The 13,924-nt window shown below is 34.8% G+C and overlaps 1 protein-coding gene across 1 annotated transcript; it reads left to right on the top strand.

The window, feature by feature from the left end:
- The first annotated feature begins 1,998 nt into the window (after window positions 1-1,998).
- On the top strand, window positions 1,999-11,704 carry LOC136218270 (uncharacterized). The gene is made up of 10 exons (XM_066005062.1): window positions 1,999-2,124; window positions 2,244-2,300; window positions 2,403-5,510; window positions 6,253-6,391; window positions 6,506-6,588; window positions 7,063-7,301; window positions 7,953-8,039; window positions 9,076-9,175; window positions 9,622-9,835; window positions 9,933-11,704. The coding sequence occupies exons 3-10, from the start codon at window positions 2,403-2,405 to the stop codon at window positions 11,390-11,392; spliced, it is 5,430 nt and encodes a 1,809-aa protein (XP_065861134.1). The 5' UTR covers window positions 1,999-2,124; window positions 2,244-2,300; the 3' UTR covers window positions 11,393-11,704.
- Window positions 11,705-13,924: the final 2,220 nt, after the last annotated feature.

The following is a 13,924-nucleotide window of genomic DNA, read 5'->3' as shown; positions in this document are numbered from 1 at the left end:
GACCCCAATCCTATCCTCAAGAAGAGAAGGTAACAGAAAAGAAGGAGGAACGGAAAGGGTAGAAACACCTAACATCCCCCCATGCCCAGCAGCTGCCAAGCGATCCGCCACGCGGTTTTGCTCCCTATAAATATGGGAGAAGGTAAGAGAATCGAAGGCAGGACGAAGCCTCAAGATGGCTTTAATGAGACTCTGACTCTTAAGACAAACAGTCTGTCTATCCGAAATCCTGTTGATAGCCTCCAAATTATCAGACTCCACCGAAAGTCTTTTAACACCCATGCGAATGGCGAGTTTAATGCCAGACAATATCCCCCAGAGCTCCGCAGTAAAGGAGGAATGATTCTCAATTATATTGCTGTTTTATTTTTATTAAATAATAGTTGTTATAATTTCATCTTTCAGAAATTGATTGAATGTCTTGATGAGATATTACGAGATGAAAATAAAATCACCACCTTAAAGTGATTCAATTGGATATATTGGGTTATTGTAGCAGAATGAATAATTGAATTCGAATACTTGGTGATCATGAAATTCCATCAAGCAAAATGATTATCATCAAGATGAATTTGTGACTAATTTTTATGAATTTTATTTTTTTTTATATGTAACATATTGAATTGATAAAGTTTCTTCATGTGCAACATTAGAAAAGTATTGATTCGTTTATATCATATATTTAATATTTAATTTTAATTGTAGTTTAATTCAATTTTTGTTTAACATAGATTATAATTCTTTTGTATCGTAAATATAATATTTAATTTTAATTGTAGTTTAATTCAATTTTTGGTTTTTCATTATATTCTAATATATTTCTTAACTAATCTCATATTTTATTATTATTGTTTCACAGAATTCCAATTATAAAAAAATTGAAAATGTATTAAAATTACTAAAAAGTACAAATTGTTGAATTTTGTAAAATAAATAAATCATTCACCTTTAATTAAAATTCTATAAAAAATTAATCAATTATTTTTAAAATTAATTTAAATTATCAATAAAAAAAATATATTAATTTTAAATTTACATGATATAAAAAAATTATAGTATGATATAAAATTACTTAAAACTAAATATATCAATTTATTTATTTATCTAAATTGTATAATAGTTTCATATCCCGTGCATAGCACGAGTTTTCGACTAGTTTCTATTAATAATATTATACGTGAATATTTTTTTTGAGATATTGCGTTTATTTGCATGATGTGCATGGATACAACTAGGTGAACAATATATATCTAACTTCGGGATGGAGCAGTTATATGTCTAGTCAGTGGTGGAGACAAAAGGGGATTTGGAGGGGCCAGCCCCTCCGGCCATCAGAACCACTAATGTCATGCCGTTAGAACTATTCCTTAGGATAGTTTCGGCCTATGTTTCTGACTAATTAACAATTGAGTTATTAATTAATTTATTAAATTTATATTTAAAAATCCAAGTTGTTTAATACAAGTAGACGATAAATTTCTCCAAGTTTATTTAAGGCGTCTCAATTTTATTTTTATAGTTCAAATCTAATTTAATTTTGAGAAGTTTTATAGCGGTACGTAAAAATTGGTTCTGAACCACTCAGATAACAACATGTATATATATGAAAAAAAATTTAACGAGTTGGATTTACCAATATGTAAAATTAGCCCCAAATGAACCAATTTTATATTCACTGCAATGTCTAGTTAGGAGTAAAAATGAAAGTGATTATTCTAATTATGAAACCCCAAAAAAAAAACATATATTCGAAAATAATTAATTTTGGAGGGGATATTACAAAATGGAGGGAAATTGAAAATGATAATAGTCAAATGTGAATTCTAAAATGACAATCCCGCCCATGCTAAAATACAGCAACAACAACAAGTAAGGAAACCGATAATCACGTCATTATAATAAATACTATTTATTAAATTAAAAATGATATTATTCTAAAGCCCCTAAAAAACCTTAAAAATCCCCCAATTCTTCTTGTCTCTTTTTGCTTCTCTCTAAACTAAACCCTTCGCTCTCACTTCGGTTCCCTTCAATCCCCAAGAAGTCATCGCCGTTCCGGTGAAGCTTTGCTTTTACTTGTACGACCTAGTAGGATCATATAATTTTCTTCATTTTGCTGCATTGGTAATTCTTTTTCTCTTCTTTCTTTTCTTTTTCGATTTTCATATGACCCGTCCATGCAATGTATTTATTTTGTACATTTTTTACTCCTTTTGTTTATCGTCGTTGTATTTGGATCACAGGGTTCACTCAAAACACGATTTAGATCCAGTGGGACAGTTTATCACTGTGATTACCTAGTAAGTGAGCGTAAGTTTTTTTTTTCTTCTTTAAATTGATATCATCTTAAAACAAAAAGTGGCAAGGTCTCGAAATTAGGGGGTTTGTGGGTTTCTCTACAGATGAGAGACGGCTTGCGATCGAGGAGGAAATTGTTTGCGGAAGCCAATGAAGGTGACGCTTCATTGTGCAAACAAACTTTTGAAGTGGATGAAGCCAGTACTGGTCAGCACAGTCGTGATTCGACTGATGACAGTGCCACTAAATTGATTGGTTCTGGTACTGAAAAAGTCAAATGCATTTCTGATTCAAATAAAGAAGCGGAGATGGATGAGCGAGATGGGTCAAAATCTGAGGAATCTGGTGCCGGCAGTGACATTGAGGTTCTGAAGTGTACTAACAATAAGAAGAAAAGAAGTAGAACTGTTCCTAAGGGAGGAGAGAGTGAAGAAGATAGTGTTGAGAAGCCGAAATCAAGGAAACTTAACGAGGATGGTAAAAAGCAGGTTGTTTGCAGGGTTCTGCGATCAATGTCTGAGAGAGATGGGCCAAAATCTGAGGAATCTGATGCCGGGAGTGACATTGAGTTTCTGAAGTTTTCTAAGAAAAGAAGTAGAACTGTTCCTAAGGGAGGAGAGAGTGAAGAAGATAGTGTTGAGAAGTCCAAATCAAGGAAACTTAATGAGGATGGTAAACCGCAGGTTGTTGGCAGGGTTCTGCGATCAATGTTGGCAGGAAAATCTGAGAGCAAAGGAGTTGTTCAGAGAAAAAATGTGGATGGCGATTCTATTGGTAAAAGGACGAGGGCAAGAGGGGGTTCTGAATATAAGAGCGTCAATACAGTAAAATCTGAGAATAAGGAAGATGTTCAGAGGAAAAATATTGATGGCGACTGTATTGGGCAAAGGACCAGGGGAAGAGGTGGGTCTGAAGACAAGAGCGTCAATGTAGTGATATCTGAGATAAAGGAAGATGTTCAGAAGAAAAATATGGATGGCTGTTCTATTGGGAAAAGGACCAGGGGAAGAGGTGGGTCTGAAGACAAGAGTGTCAACCTAGTAATATCTGAGAGCAAGGAAGATGATCAGAAGGACAATATTGATGATGATGACTCTACTGGGAAAAGGACCATGGGAAGAGGTGGGCCTGAAGACAAGAGTGTCAACCTAGTAATATCTGAGAGCAAGGAAGATGATCAGAAGGAAAATATTGATGATGACTCTACTGGGAAAAGGACCAGGGGAAGAGGTGGGCCTGAAGACAAGAGTGTCAACCTAGTAATATCTGAGAGCAAGGAAGATGATCAGAAGGAAAATATTGATAATGACTCTACTGGGAAAAGAACCAGGGGAAGAGGTGGGCCTGAAGACAAGAGTGCCGATGTAGTAATAACTGAAGGTAAGGAAGAGGCTCAGAAGAAAAATATAGATGGAGACTCTATTGGGAAAAGGACCAGGGGAAGATGTGGGTCTGAGGACAACAGCCTCAATGTGGTGATAGAAGAGGCTAATCAATTCAACGATGAACATCACTATATTCCAGAAACTATGGAGAAGAATAAGGTATTGGGCAAGCGAGGGAGAACTCCCAAGTCACAGGAGTGTCAGGAACTTCAGGAAAAATGGACTGATGTGAAAAAGGGAGAGATTGACCAACCTTCTGATCAAGAGAGCCACCAGTTAAACAACAAATTAAGCAAGAAATGGAAGCGTAAGCGAGGGAGGCCCCGCAAGAATCAGGAGAGCAATGAGTCTGAGGAAAATATGGGTGATGTTCAAAAGGAAGAAGTTAATCAATTTGCTACTCCAGGGATCCATCAGCCAGATAATGAAGTGAGCAAGAAATTAAAACGAAAGCGTGGAAGGCCTCCCAAGGATGAAGTAATGAAACTATTAAAGCCTAGGCGTGGGAGGCCCCCTAAGGCTCAGAACAGTGTTCTGTCTGAGAAAAAAATATCCCACGTGAAAAAGGAAAAGGTTGATCAATTTGATGGTAGATGGAGTGATCATCAAAATGATAAAATGAATGAAAAAATAAAGCCAAGACGTGGGAGACCTTCGAAGGTGAATAAGGGTAAACAAGGTAAGGTTGGAAATGAATGTGACATGAAATTACCAAAAGTCAAGAAGATGAAATGCCAGAAAGTTGAGATGGAAGGAGGCGAAGGCAAAAAGAAGACTGGGGAAAAAGGACATAGTAGATTAGAAAGGCAGGCTGTGCGGGATAAAATTGTTGAATTGGTTTTGGGTGCTGGCTGGGAAATTCAGTACAGGCCTAGGCAGGGTAGAGTATATAATGATGCAGTTTATGTAAGTCCTATAGGTAGGACTTACTGGTCTATTACTTTGGCATATCGAGTTCTTAAGCAGCAGATTGATGATGGCACTTTTGATTCAAAGGCTTGTAAGTCAGGTTTTGAATTTATTCCAATTCCAGAGGAAGAACTCAGCATACTTACTAAAGTAATGAATAAGGAGCGGTCTGACAAAAATAAAAAGAAAAAGAAACGGAACAAGGATGAGGAAGGTGAGTTAGTGACTGGAGATATTATGAAGAGAAAGTGGAAACGGAAGAAAAAGGAACTAGGTCCTGCAGCTGGTCTTCATCATAAGAAGTTGAAGGGGAGACCAAAACTGAAACCTCTGCAACACAAAAAGGATAGATCAGGTGGTATGAAAGGCTTGGGGACAGCAGTGTCAGTTAGGGGTCGTAAGCCTCTAGAAACACATGGTAGAAAAAGATGTGGTCTGATGGCTCGGAACTCTCAGGATGGCACAGAGTCTGACAGTGATAGGTATTTCCTGTATAATGGTAAGCGAACAGTACTAACCTGGATGATTGATTTAGGGACTCTGGCATTAGATGGGAAGGTGGATTATTTCAACAGCAGGAAAATGCGAGCTCAGCTGAAGGGTAGGATTAAAACAGATGGCATTCAGTGTGATTGTTGTAGTAAAACTTATACAATTGCAGAATTTGAGGCTCATGCTGGTGGCAAATCTTGTCAGCCATTTGAGAATATATTTTTGGAGACTGGATCTTCACTCTTGCAGTGCCAGCTAGATTCCTGGCATAAACAAGGCGAGTCTTCCAAGAAAGGGTTTCACTTTATTGATATTAACCATGAAGATCCAAATGATGATACGTGTGGCATTTGCGGAGATGGTGGGGACCTGATTTGTTGTGATGGTTGCCCATCAACATTCCACAAAAGTTGCCTAGAGATAAAAGTATGCCTTTTTACTGTTTTTGTATTTTTTGCTATTTTCTTATCATTATTATTGACATAATTACTATGATAAAAATATAAAGAACTTGTAGTCCTTAATTGATGAGCGGGTGGAGGGTTGTGGAGGCATCATTAGCCATTTCCTGTTATTTAGATCTTCTTTTCTATATGATCATATCACTTCAACCCTAGTGTTATGGTTTGTTGGACTGTTTTACTGAACATGGCTATATACGATGCATAAAGGCATTAGAAACTAAGAGTAACCGCTGCTTAGCATATGCTAAATGCTTGTGGCTCTCCTGCAATTTATATCAGATAGCAGTAGTACTCATTTCATGTTCAGGCGAGGGCATTTTGGCAACTACTTGTTGATGTATATGGCTAAGGCCTCACAGTGAGAACATGCATCATTCAATGAAAGCAGTCTGAATAATAAGTAGTCAAAATAGGGGGGTTTCCCAAATTTATCTCTGATAAGAGTACCTAGCTATGTGTCTACATGTCTTGGGTTCTGGATAACCGCTAATTGGGCAATCACTTGGTCATTAATATGGCTCAGGCCATCCATTTAGTGCACATACAGCATTCTGTCCAAAAGCTCCAATGGAGATGCCTTCTCAAGGGAGCTTTTACTGATTTGCTTAAAATAGAGCCTGCCTTACAAGCTGATAGTTCCACAACTATTTTTAAATCTTATAACCCGGTAAATACATTATTGTTTTTTCTTTTATTTATGACAGAAGTTCCCTCCAGGGCCGTGGCACTGCATTTATTGTGTATGCAAATTTTGTGGGAAAGTTGGTGGAGATGGATGTCAGGAAAATGATGATACTGCTCCTCCTTGTGGACTACTTGCATGTTTTTTGTGCGAGGAAAAATGTATGCACTCTTTCTTCAGAAAGTTTGATGCATACTTGTATGTTGATTTTCTACTTAGATTTTAATGGATAATGTTATCAAATTTGATGCACATTAACATCTCTTCTGCTGTAGATCATCAATCCTGTGTTCAGGTAAAGGATGTCATAAATAAGGATCCCATCATTCCATCCTTCTGTGGAGAGAAATGCCAAAAGGTACTAAAAATTGTTACCGACATATTTCAGCTAGGAGTAATTACAGTAGTTTGGTTCTCCACCTAAAGGCTTTATTATTACTAGATATTAATCTAATAGATAGACTGCTGCTACTGAACTGGTTTGTTTTTTATTTGTTCTTTCTTTGATGGGATTGGCTGTTGTAAAAATCTAGCATGTTTGTATATGTGCAGAGAAGGAAGCTGTTAAAGAGCCTCTGCAATATGCATTTGTTTAAGTTAAACACTCCATTTATCACTAGGAATACTAGTTTTTGACATCCTTGACAGAGTAATGTTATGATATAGGTAGCCACGGACTATGAAAATCCTTTGCCTTGAGCAAATGACTAATGTGAACAATTTAATTTGGTTTCTTACTTATAAATTTAAATCGGTATTGCTTGTAAGGAAATTTTTAATATTTAATGTTTCTAGGACTTACAAGTTATCCATTTCTTTTGGGTTCTGTCAGTTACACGAGAGATTGCAGATGCTTCTTGGAGTTAAACATGAATTGGAAGAAGGGTTTTCATTGACTTTTGTTCGTCGATTTGATGTTGGCTCTGATATTTCTCTCAGTGGTATGCCTCGGAAAGTAGATTGCAATTCAAAGGTGGCTGTTGCTTTGCATGTAATGGATGAGTGTTTTATGCCCATGGTTGACCATAGAAGTGGGGTCAATCTGATTCGTAATATTGTCTACAATTTTGGGTAAGTTTTGGAACTTTTTCGTTTATATATTGATCAGCATTTAACTGTAAATAAGAATTTAAATTTGCATAGGATTGTTGGGCTGCTTGTGTTGGGGAGGTGGTTCTGGATGTATTGCTATTTGGGCACTAATCATTTATAGAGTTCAAGATTGGCTATTTTTACCATGTTTAAGAATATTTCAAAGCAAATTGAGAACCCATAATTTGTACATCTGTTTGAGAAATCTTTAGATTGAATTGTTATTCAAGCAAATGTAAAGGAGTTGGTACTGCGGTGCAGTATATCCGTAAATTAGACTTTTTACCAATTTAACTAGTAGGTTATGCTAATTCGCGTGTCAGATGCAGTTTATCTGCTGGTATCGAGGCTCCATCTATTGGTTGCACCTGGTCAAAATGTAGCATCTCATTTTCTGTAGTAATTCTATGTGGTTCGGCATGGACTTCGATGCTTCAATGTTTCTAGTAATAATAGTTAATTGCAGCTATATTTTAATAATTATTTACTCAATGGTTGGCCGTCAACTGCACTACTTTTTTGCACTTGTGTTCTTGTTTCTCCTACTTTTTGTTGAACACAATGACTTTTTGATGGTGTTGAAAATACATAAGCAACCATTTGTTATTTGATTATTCGTTTCATTTTCAGTTCCAACTTTAATCGATTGAACTATACTGGTTTCTTCACTGCCATTCTTGAGAAGGGAGATGAAATGATTGCTGCTGCATCAATAAGGTATATTTACTAGTAGTAGTTAATACTTAGCTAATTTTCCGTCCACCGAAAACTTTACTTGATATCATGTTCGGAAGCACCAGTATGGTCATTGAGTGATTCCTATTTCGAACAATCATTTGGAACTTACACCTTTTCTAAAAGGTGTTTACAAATATGAAAAACTCTGATTTGGCTCCTGTACTTGGCATTTTTTGTCAATTGCACTCAGTACTTCTATTTTATAAGATTTTCCCGATGTACTTTTATTTTTCAACAAATTGTGCCGTTTTAAATGACTCACTTGCATGTGCAAGCGCAGGCAGTTAGTCTGCATGTGCTGTCCATGCACAAGGGAGCTGTTTAGTATAGACCCAATATGTCGAAAAGCTAAAGTATAAAACTACTGGCAGTGAATTTTATGAAATAAAAGTGCAGGGGTAAAATTGACAAAAAAATTGCTAATTAGATGGTCCAAATAGTGGATTTCTTTTCATTGTTTCTGTATGTGAACCATTGCATATGGTTGGCAGTCTGATATTTTTGAATTAGTTATATTGGTCTTATGAAAACCAGTTGAGCACTCTAACCCATAAGTTAGTCTCTGAATAGAAAACTATTATTATTATTGAATTTAAACAAATTTTGTGGTTACTTTGTTCTTAACAAAGTAATCACTACTTCATAGTTATCTTATCTGCATGAGTTGAATTAGTCTATGATAATAAGGGCAAAGTACAAAGTACAAAATAACTATTGAAAGCACCTAAAACGTTTGGTGCATTAGTGAAATTAGCCTGCAAAGATTCACATGGCTACTCGGTACTATTTCTACTCTTAGTGTTGCACTTGTTAACCTAACCCATGAGCCCTTTTTGTTTGTTGCATTGTTATGTTTTCTATGATGTTCAGCTGAGTTGGTGTTGTCATCTATCTAGACGTCTTGCTTTTGTTTTTTTGTATCTTCATGACATTTAATTTTCTTTTGTTGACTTTCTTGCATCTTCCATTCTGTTGAGTTACTGACAACTAAAATTTTTCACACCTGTTTAAATAGAATACACGGGAATCAGTTAGCAGAGATGCCATTCATTGGGACCCGTTTTTTGTATAGGCGTCAAGGAATGTGCAGGCGGCTTCTAACTGCAATTGAAACTGTAAGTTTGGTACTAAAAAACTTGTATTAGTTCGATCTGTATTTGCATGTGTGCAAACTTCAGATTAGACATAATGAATGTCATTGCTTGTTCATCATGGGAATCTATTCGGATTGGCCCATTGAATCTTCACATAAATGTGTTACAAGCCCTTTATTCACGCTTTCTCTCTAGTTTGTTTACAGTTATTTAAATTATGATGAATGTCTGCATGTTGGACTTATGTTGGGGAAATCATCTTGTGCTTTATAATGAAGCTAGTTATGATTGTTACGATGGGAAATTCTGCTACATATTTTTCCATGTTCTGAATTTGTCTATTTCTATACGATTGTGATCGACATGACATGATATCCTCTGTTTTCCATTTATGCTTGGTTCATTTAGGCACATATTTTTGAGCGATTTCATGTTTCAAACTACTTTTTTCCTGGATCTTTTATCAGGCTCTGTGCTCTTTAAATGTTGAGAAATTGGTCATACCTGCTATATCTGAGCTGAGAGGAACATGGAGCTCTGTGTTTGGTTTCAAGCCCTTTGAAGAATCAAGCAAGAAAATACTGAGAAATCTGAACGTGTTGGTGTTCCCCGGTGTTGATATGTTACAGAAGTCATTATTGAATCGTCAATTTACTGAACAAACTGTACATCCGAAAGAAGGTATTGCTACTCTTATCAATGACCATGCAAATGTAATGGTTGGATGACATAATATTGTGTCCTACTGATGTAACTTTCATCATGTATATCATTTTAGGTTTGCAATCTACTGAACTTGTGGGACTTCTTACCATGGAAAAGAAGACAAATAAATCTGACGAGAGATGTTTGGTGGGAGTTAATCTGAATGACTCTAGTGAGACTGGTTTACCTCATTTGGGCAATGAGATAAACAAGATCGATGCTAACAAATTGGGCTCACTTGTTGATGGCTGCTTGAATGATACATCTGACATTATTCTTCAGAATGCCAATACCATGCAATGCTGCCATCAATCTTGCATGGTTTCTGATAATCTGGACAGTAGCAATGTTAATATCATGAGTTGCCAAGATTCTTCATGTGATGCACATCAACAAACTGGAAATGAGAAGATAAATAGTCTTAATCAGAGATGTTTAGCTGGATCTAATTTGGAAGTACTTAGTGAGACTGATGTACCTCATGATGATAACATCGTCGGTGAACCTGCTGCAGTTGAATCTGTTTCCCTTGTTCCTGATGGCTGCTTGAATGAGACATCAGACATCACAATTCAGGATGCAAGCAATGCAAAGTGTCAGGATCAGTTGTGTGTGATTTCTGGTAATTTGGATGGGAGAAATAAGAATGTAGTGAATCTTGTTGATTGTTCATGCAATTCACCTGAGCAAACTGCAGAGAATGCTGGGCAAGGCAATGCTCTCTCTGCATCCATTGTTATGTCCACTGACTCAAAGTTTCAACCATTGCAGGGTCAATTGAACCAGCATAATGTATCTGAGGTGGACAATAAGTTGTGCAAAGTGTCTCATGTTGGATCTGGAGCTGCTAATTGCAGTGGAGAGTTCCCATGTGCTTCCATTGACTCTTCCAGAACAATTTTTTGCAAAGTGAAAACAGGTGGCAAATACAGTCCTAATTCTTCTGGAAAGAATTATGTGCATTCAACATCTGAAGTGATGGCTTTACAGTCGCGGGACTCATTTGTTGAGCATGGGGTCAAAGTCTGGGGTAGTGATGCTGCTTTCTGTGACTCCAAGATGAGTATTATTTCCTCTAGTGTAGGCAAGTCAACATTCCCTGAAGCTCACCAAGGCACACAACAACTGTTGACTGCTCCATTGCTCATTAAGCAAAGCACGAGTTGTGGCTCCGAAAGTAAGGGGCGTGATGGTCATGAAAAGGATGCAACACTTGGTTCTGATGATCCCAGACCTAATTTGCATGATAGTTCAAGTGATGCACCTTGCATGTTCTCAGAGGTTGTATCAGGCGGTGGCAATGTACATGACTTGAAAGATGTTTCTTTCACAGCTCAAAATGAAAACGGAGCCCCTTCTACTGTTGGATGTTTAGTTTCTGATACAAAACTTACTGCTTCTCATTCTGACACCGAGAATGCTATTAATGTGACACAATGCAATTCGGAATCATCGTGTAGTTTGAGCTCTACTCCTGCTACTAGTGCCTCTGGTGCTTCTGAGGTGATAATTGTATTAAACCAGGCTAATTGATTTTTTTATTGAATTATTTTTACAGTAGAAGCAGATATTTTAGTTGGCCAGGTCAGTGATTCTGGGTATAACTGATAATCTCGGAGCAGTGGATTTTCATGATTATCTTTTGTTCCCCATTTTGTGAATGTACAGTTTTTAGTTTTATAGATCAACTTAGTGAGTAGTCCTGTAATCTGTTAGGTCAGCTGTAGGGCTGTACTTTTGGATCCACCTTGTGGTTATTGTAAATGGAAAAACAATTCATTGAAGTAGCCATTTGTTTTCTAAAGCATGTGTATATATTGTACTTAACTTCAAAGATGGATTTACTTATAAAATTAAAGCACATGTTAGATAGATCTTTCATTTTCATTTTCCCCTACACTTTTCCCCATCCATCATTATCATTTTTTTCTGCATTTTTGTTGTGATTTTTTTTAATTGAGCTTTGGAAAGAAAAAAAAAAAACGTGAATCGAGCAGATGAGAGTCGTTTGGTTGTTTATGTATAAAATGGAGGAGTTCTTTCAGATATGGAGTTTATTTGTTTTTTCAGATCTGGATGTTAAATTGGTTGTTTTTATGACTTCTCTTGTTCTTCGTATCTGAACGTTGTGGACTTAAAGTTCTCATATTTTTACAGTAAATCCATTATATTATTATAAGGTTTTTAAGTTTTGTTTTAATCAACTCTTTAGTCATTCCATTTGTTTTTTAGATGAAAGTACAAAATTGTCCACAGTTATGTATATGTATAAAAAAAATTTATCTTTTAGTTTCAAATTTAATCTAAATAGTTTTAATGATGTTTTTGAAATATATACACCAAAATTGATACATACTTGTGTATACTAACCATAAAAAATATATATTATTTATTCTCTTAATTTTTATTTTATTTTTTAGTATAATATTTTAATACTAACATTAATATTATTATGAATTTTCGATGATTTAAAAAATCAGATTCTATTTGTTGATTCATAAAATTTATTAGAGTTTTTAGAATTTTGTATAGTTTTACTTCTATTTTTTGGTTCGGGGCTTTTTTGGGTCTGTGGTGGGGGTGTCAGCATAGATGAGATGTTCGCCGCTTACACTTCCTCGCTAACCAATCTTTAATCAAAAAATAGTTTTACTTCTATTTTAATAATTTTTAAAATATTTTTCATTTATTTTTTTAGTCAATAAATTTTACGTTACTAAATTAAATTTCTATAATTATATAAAACTTAATAAATTAATTGCTTAATATAGGAGAGATTATGATTATGTAGAAAAAAAAGAAAAAAAACATAAAATAGGAAAAATATAATATGTTTATTATTAAAACATAAATTAAAGGATAATTTTGGTATTTTAATTTTTTTTATTATAGTTTGACCATTGACTCAAACATATAAGGAATTGATGAAAGTAAAAATTGAAGGACTATATAATTATTTATAAAAACAGAGAGACTGATTAGTGTATTAAGTAAAAACACAGGGACCTTATAATTGTTTACCCAATTTTATTTATTCTCAAGATCAATAGATAATGTATTAAGTAAAAACACAAGGATCTTTCGTTATTTGTGAGATATCATTTTTATAGTATTTTATTTATCTGAAGTAAAGAAAATGGTGATTTATGTAATCCAAAGGAGAATAGTGCACAAATCAACCATCTACTTGATATACAAAAAGTTTGAAATGAGTTCAGCAATTAGATGATACAAGTTCAACGGTTGAAAAATAGTCTAAAAATAAGATAAAAGGGTTTGAAGTTCAACGGTTGAAAAATAGTCTAAAAATAAGATAAAAGGGTTTGAAGTGATTTAAGAGAGTGAAAATACTAGTTCGTGAAAAACGTTAGGCGCTAATCGGACGGATAGGTCTCCGGAGATTAATCGAGGATTAAATGGATTTGTATTTTTATATTTTTAATAAATAAATTATTATATAATTACAATTAAAATAGGCATAATGTCCATTTGGCTCCCTAAATCAAGGTGTTAAAGTCAATTAGGACCACAAACTATCAAAATCATCAACCGGGTCCTTGAACTAACCAAAAATCATCAGTTAAGTCCGCATTCTAAACAAAAATCATTAATTGAGGTCTCATTGAAAATCATTCTGTTGAAGAGTTTCAGACTCTCTTCCCCAAACTCATTTTGAACTAACACATAGATTATTACATTCTATATCAAATAGTCACATTTTCTGATTTTAGGATAAGATTAGAACTCAATTGATGATTTTTTCTTAGTTTAGGAACCTGATTGATGATTTTGATAGTTTAGAGTCCTAATTGACTTTGAAGCTTTAGTTTGGGGATCCAAATAAGTGTAATTCCATTAAAATATGAATTATACTATGTAAAAATAATAATGTAAAATATTTAAGATAGAAAAACATATATATTTTAATATTTGTTATATTAATCTCCTTAAAAAATAAAGATGCACAAAGTAAATAACATTAATAATAAAATGTGCCAAAAAGAATCACATTAATATCCATTTGATGGTTTTAGATATTTTTTTTAGTTTTTAATTATTTAATAA

The sequence above is a fragment of the Euphorbia lathyris genome, chromosome 2 (assembly GCF_963576675.1).
Source record: "Euphorbia lathyris chromosome 2, ddEupLath1.1, whole genome shotgun sequence".
Taxonomy (NCBI): Eukaryota; Viridiplantae; Streptophyta; class Magnoliopsida; order Malpighiales; family Euphorbiaceae; genus Euphorbia; species Euphorbia lathyris.
The sequence above is the reverse complement of the archived record's forward strand: the minus strand, read 5'-3'. Positions and strand labels throughout refer to the sequence as shown.

Bases quoted from the DNA above. Each gene is read 5' to 3' on its own strand.
- LOC136218270 (XM_066005062.1), top strand. From the start codon at position 2,403: ATGAGAGACGGCTTGCGATCGAGGAGGAAATTGTTTGCGGAAGCCAAT. The intron at 5,511-6,252 runs GTATGCCTTTTT...TATTTATGACAG, and splicing joins AAAGTTGCCTAGAGATAAAA to AAGTTCCCTCCAGGGCCGTG. The intron at 6,392-6,505 runs GTATGCACTCTT...CTTCTGCTGTAG, and splicing joins TTTTTTGTGCGAGGAAAAAT to ATCATCAATCCTGTGTTCAG.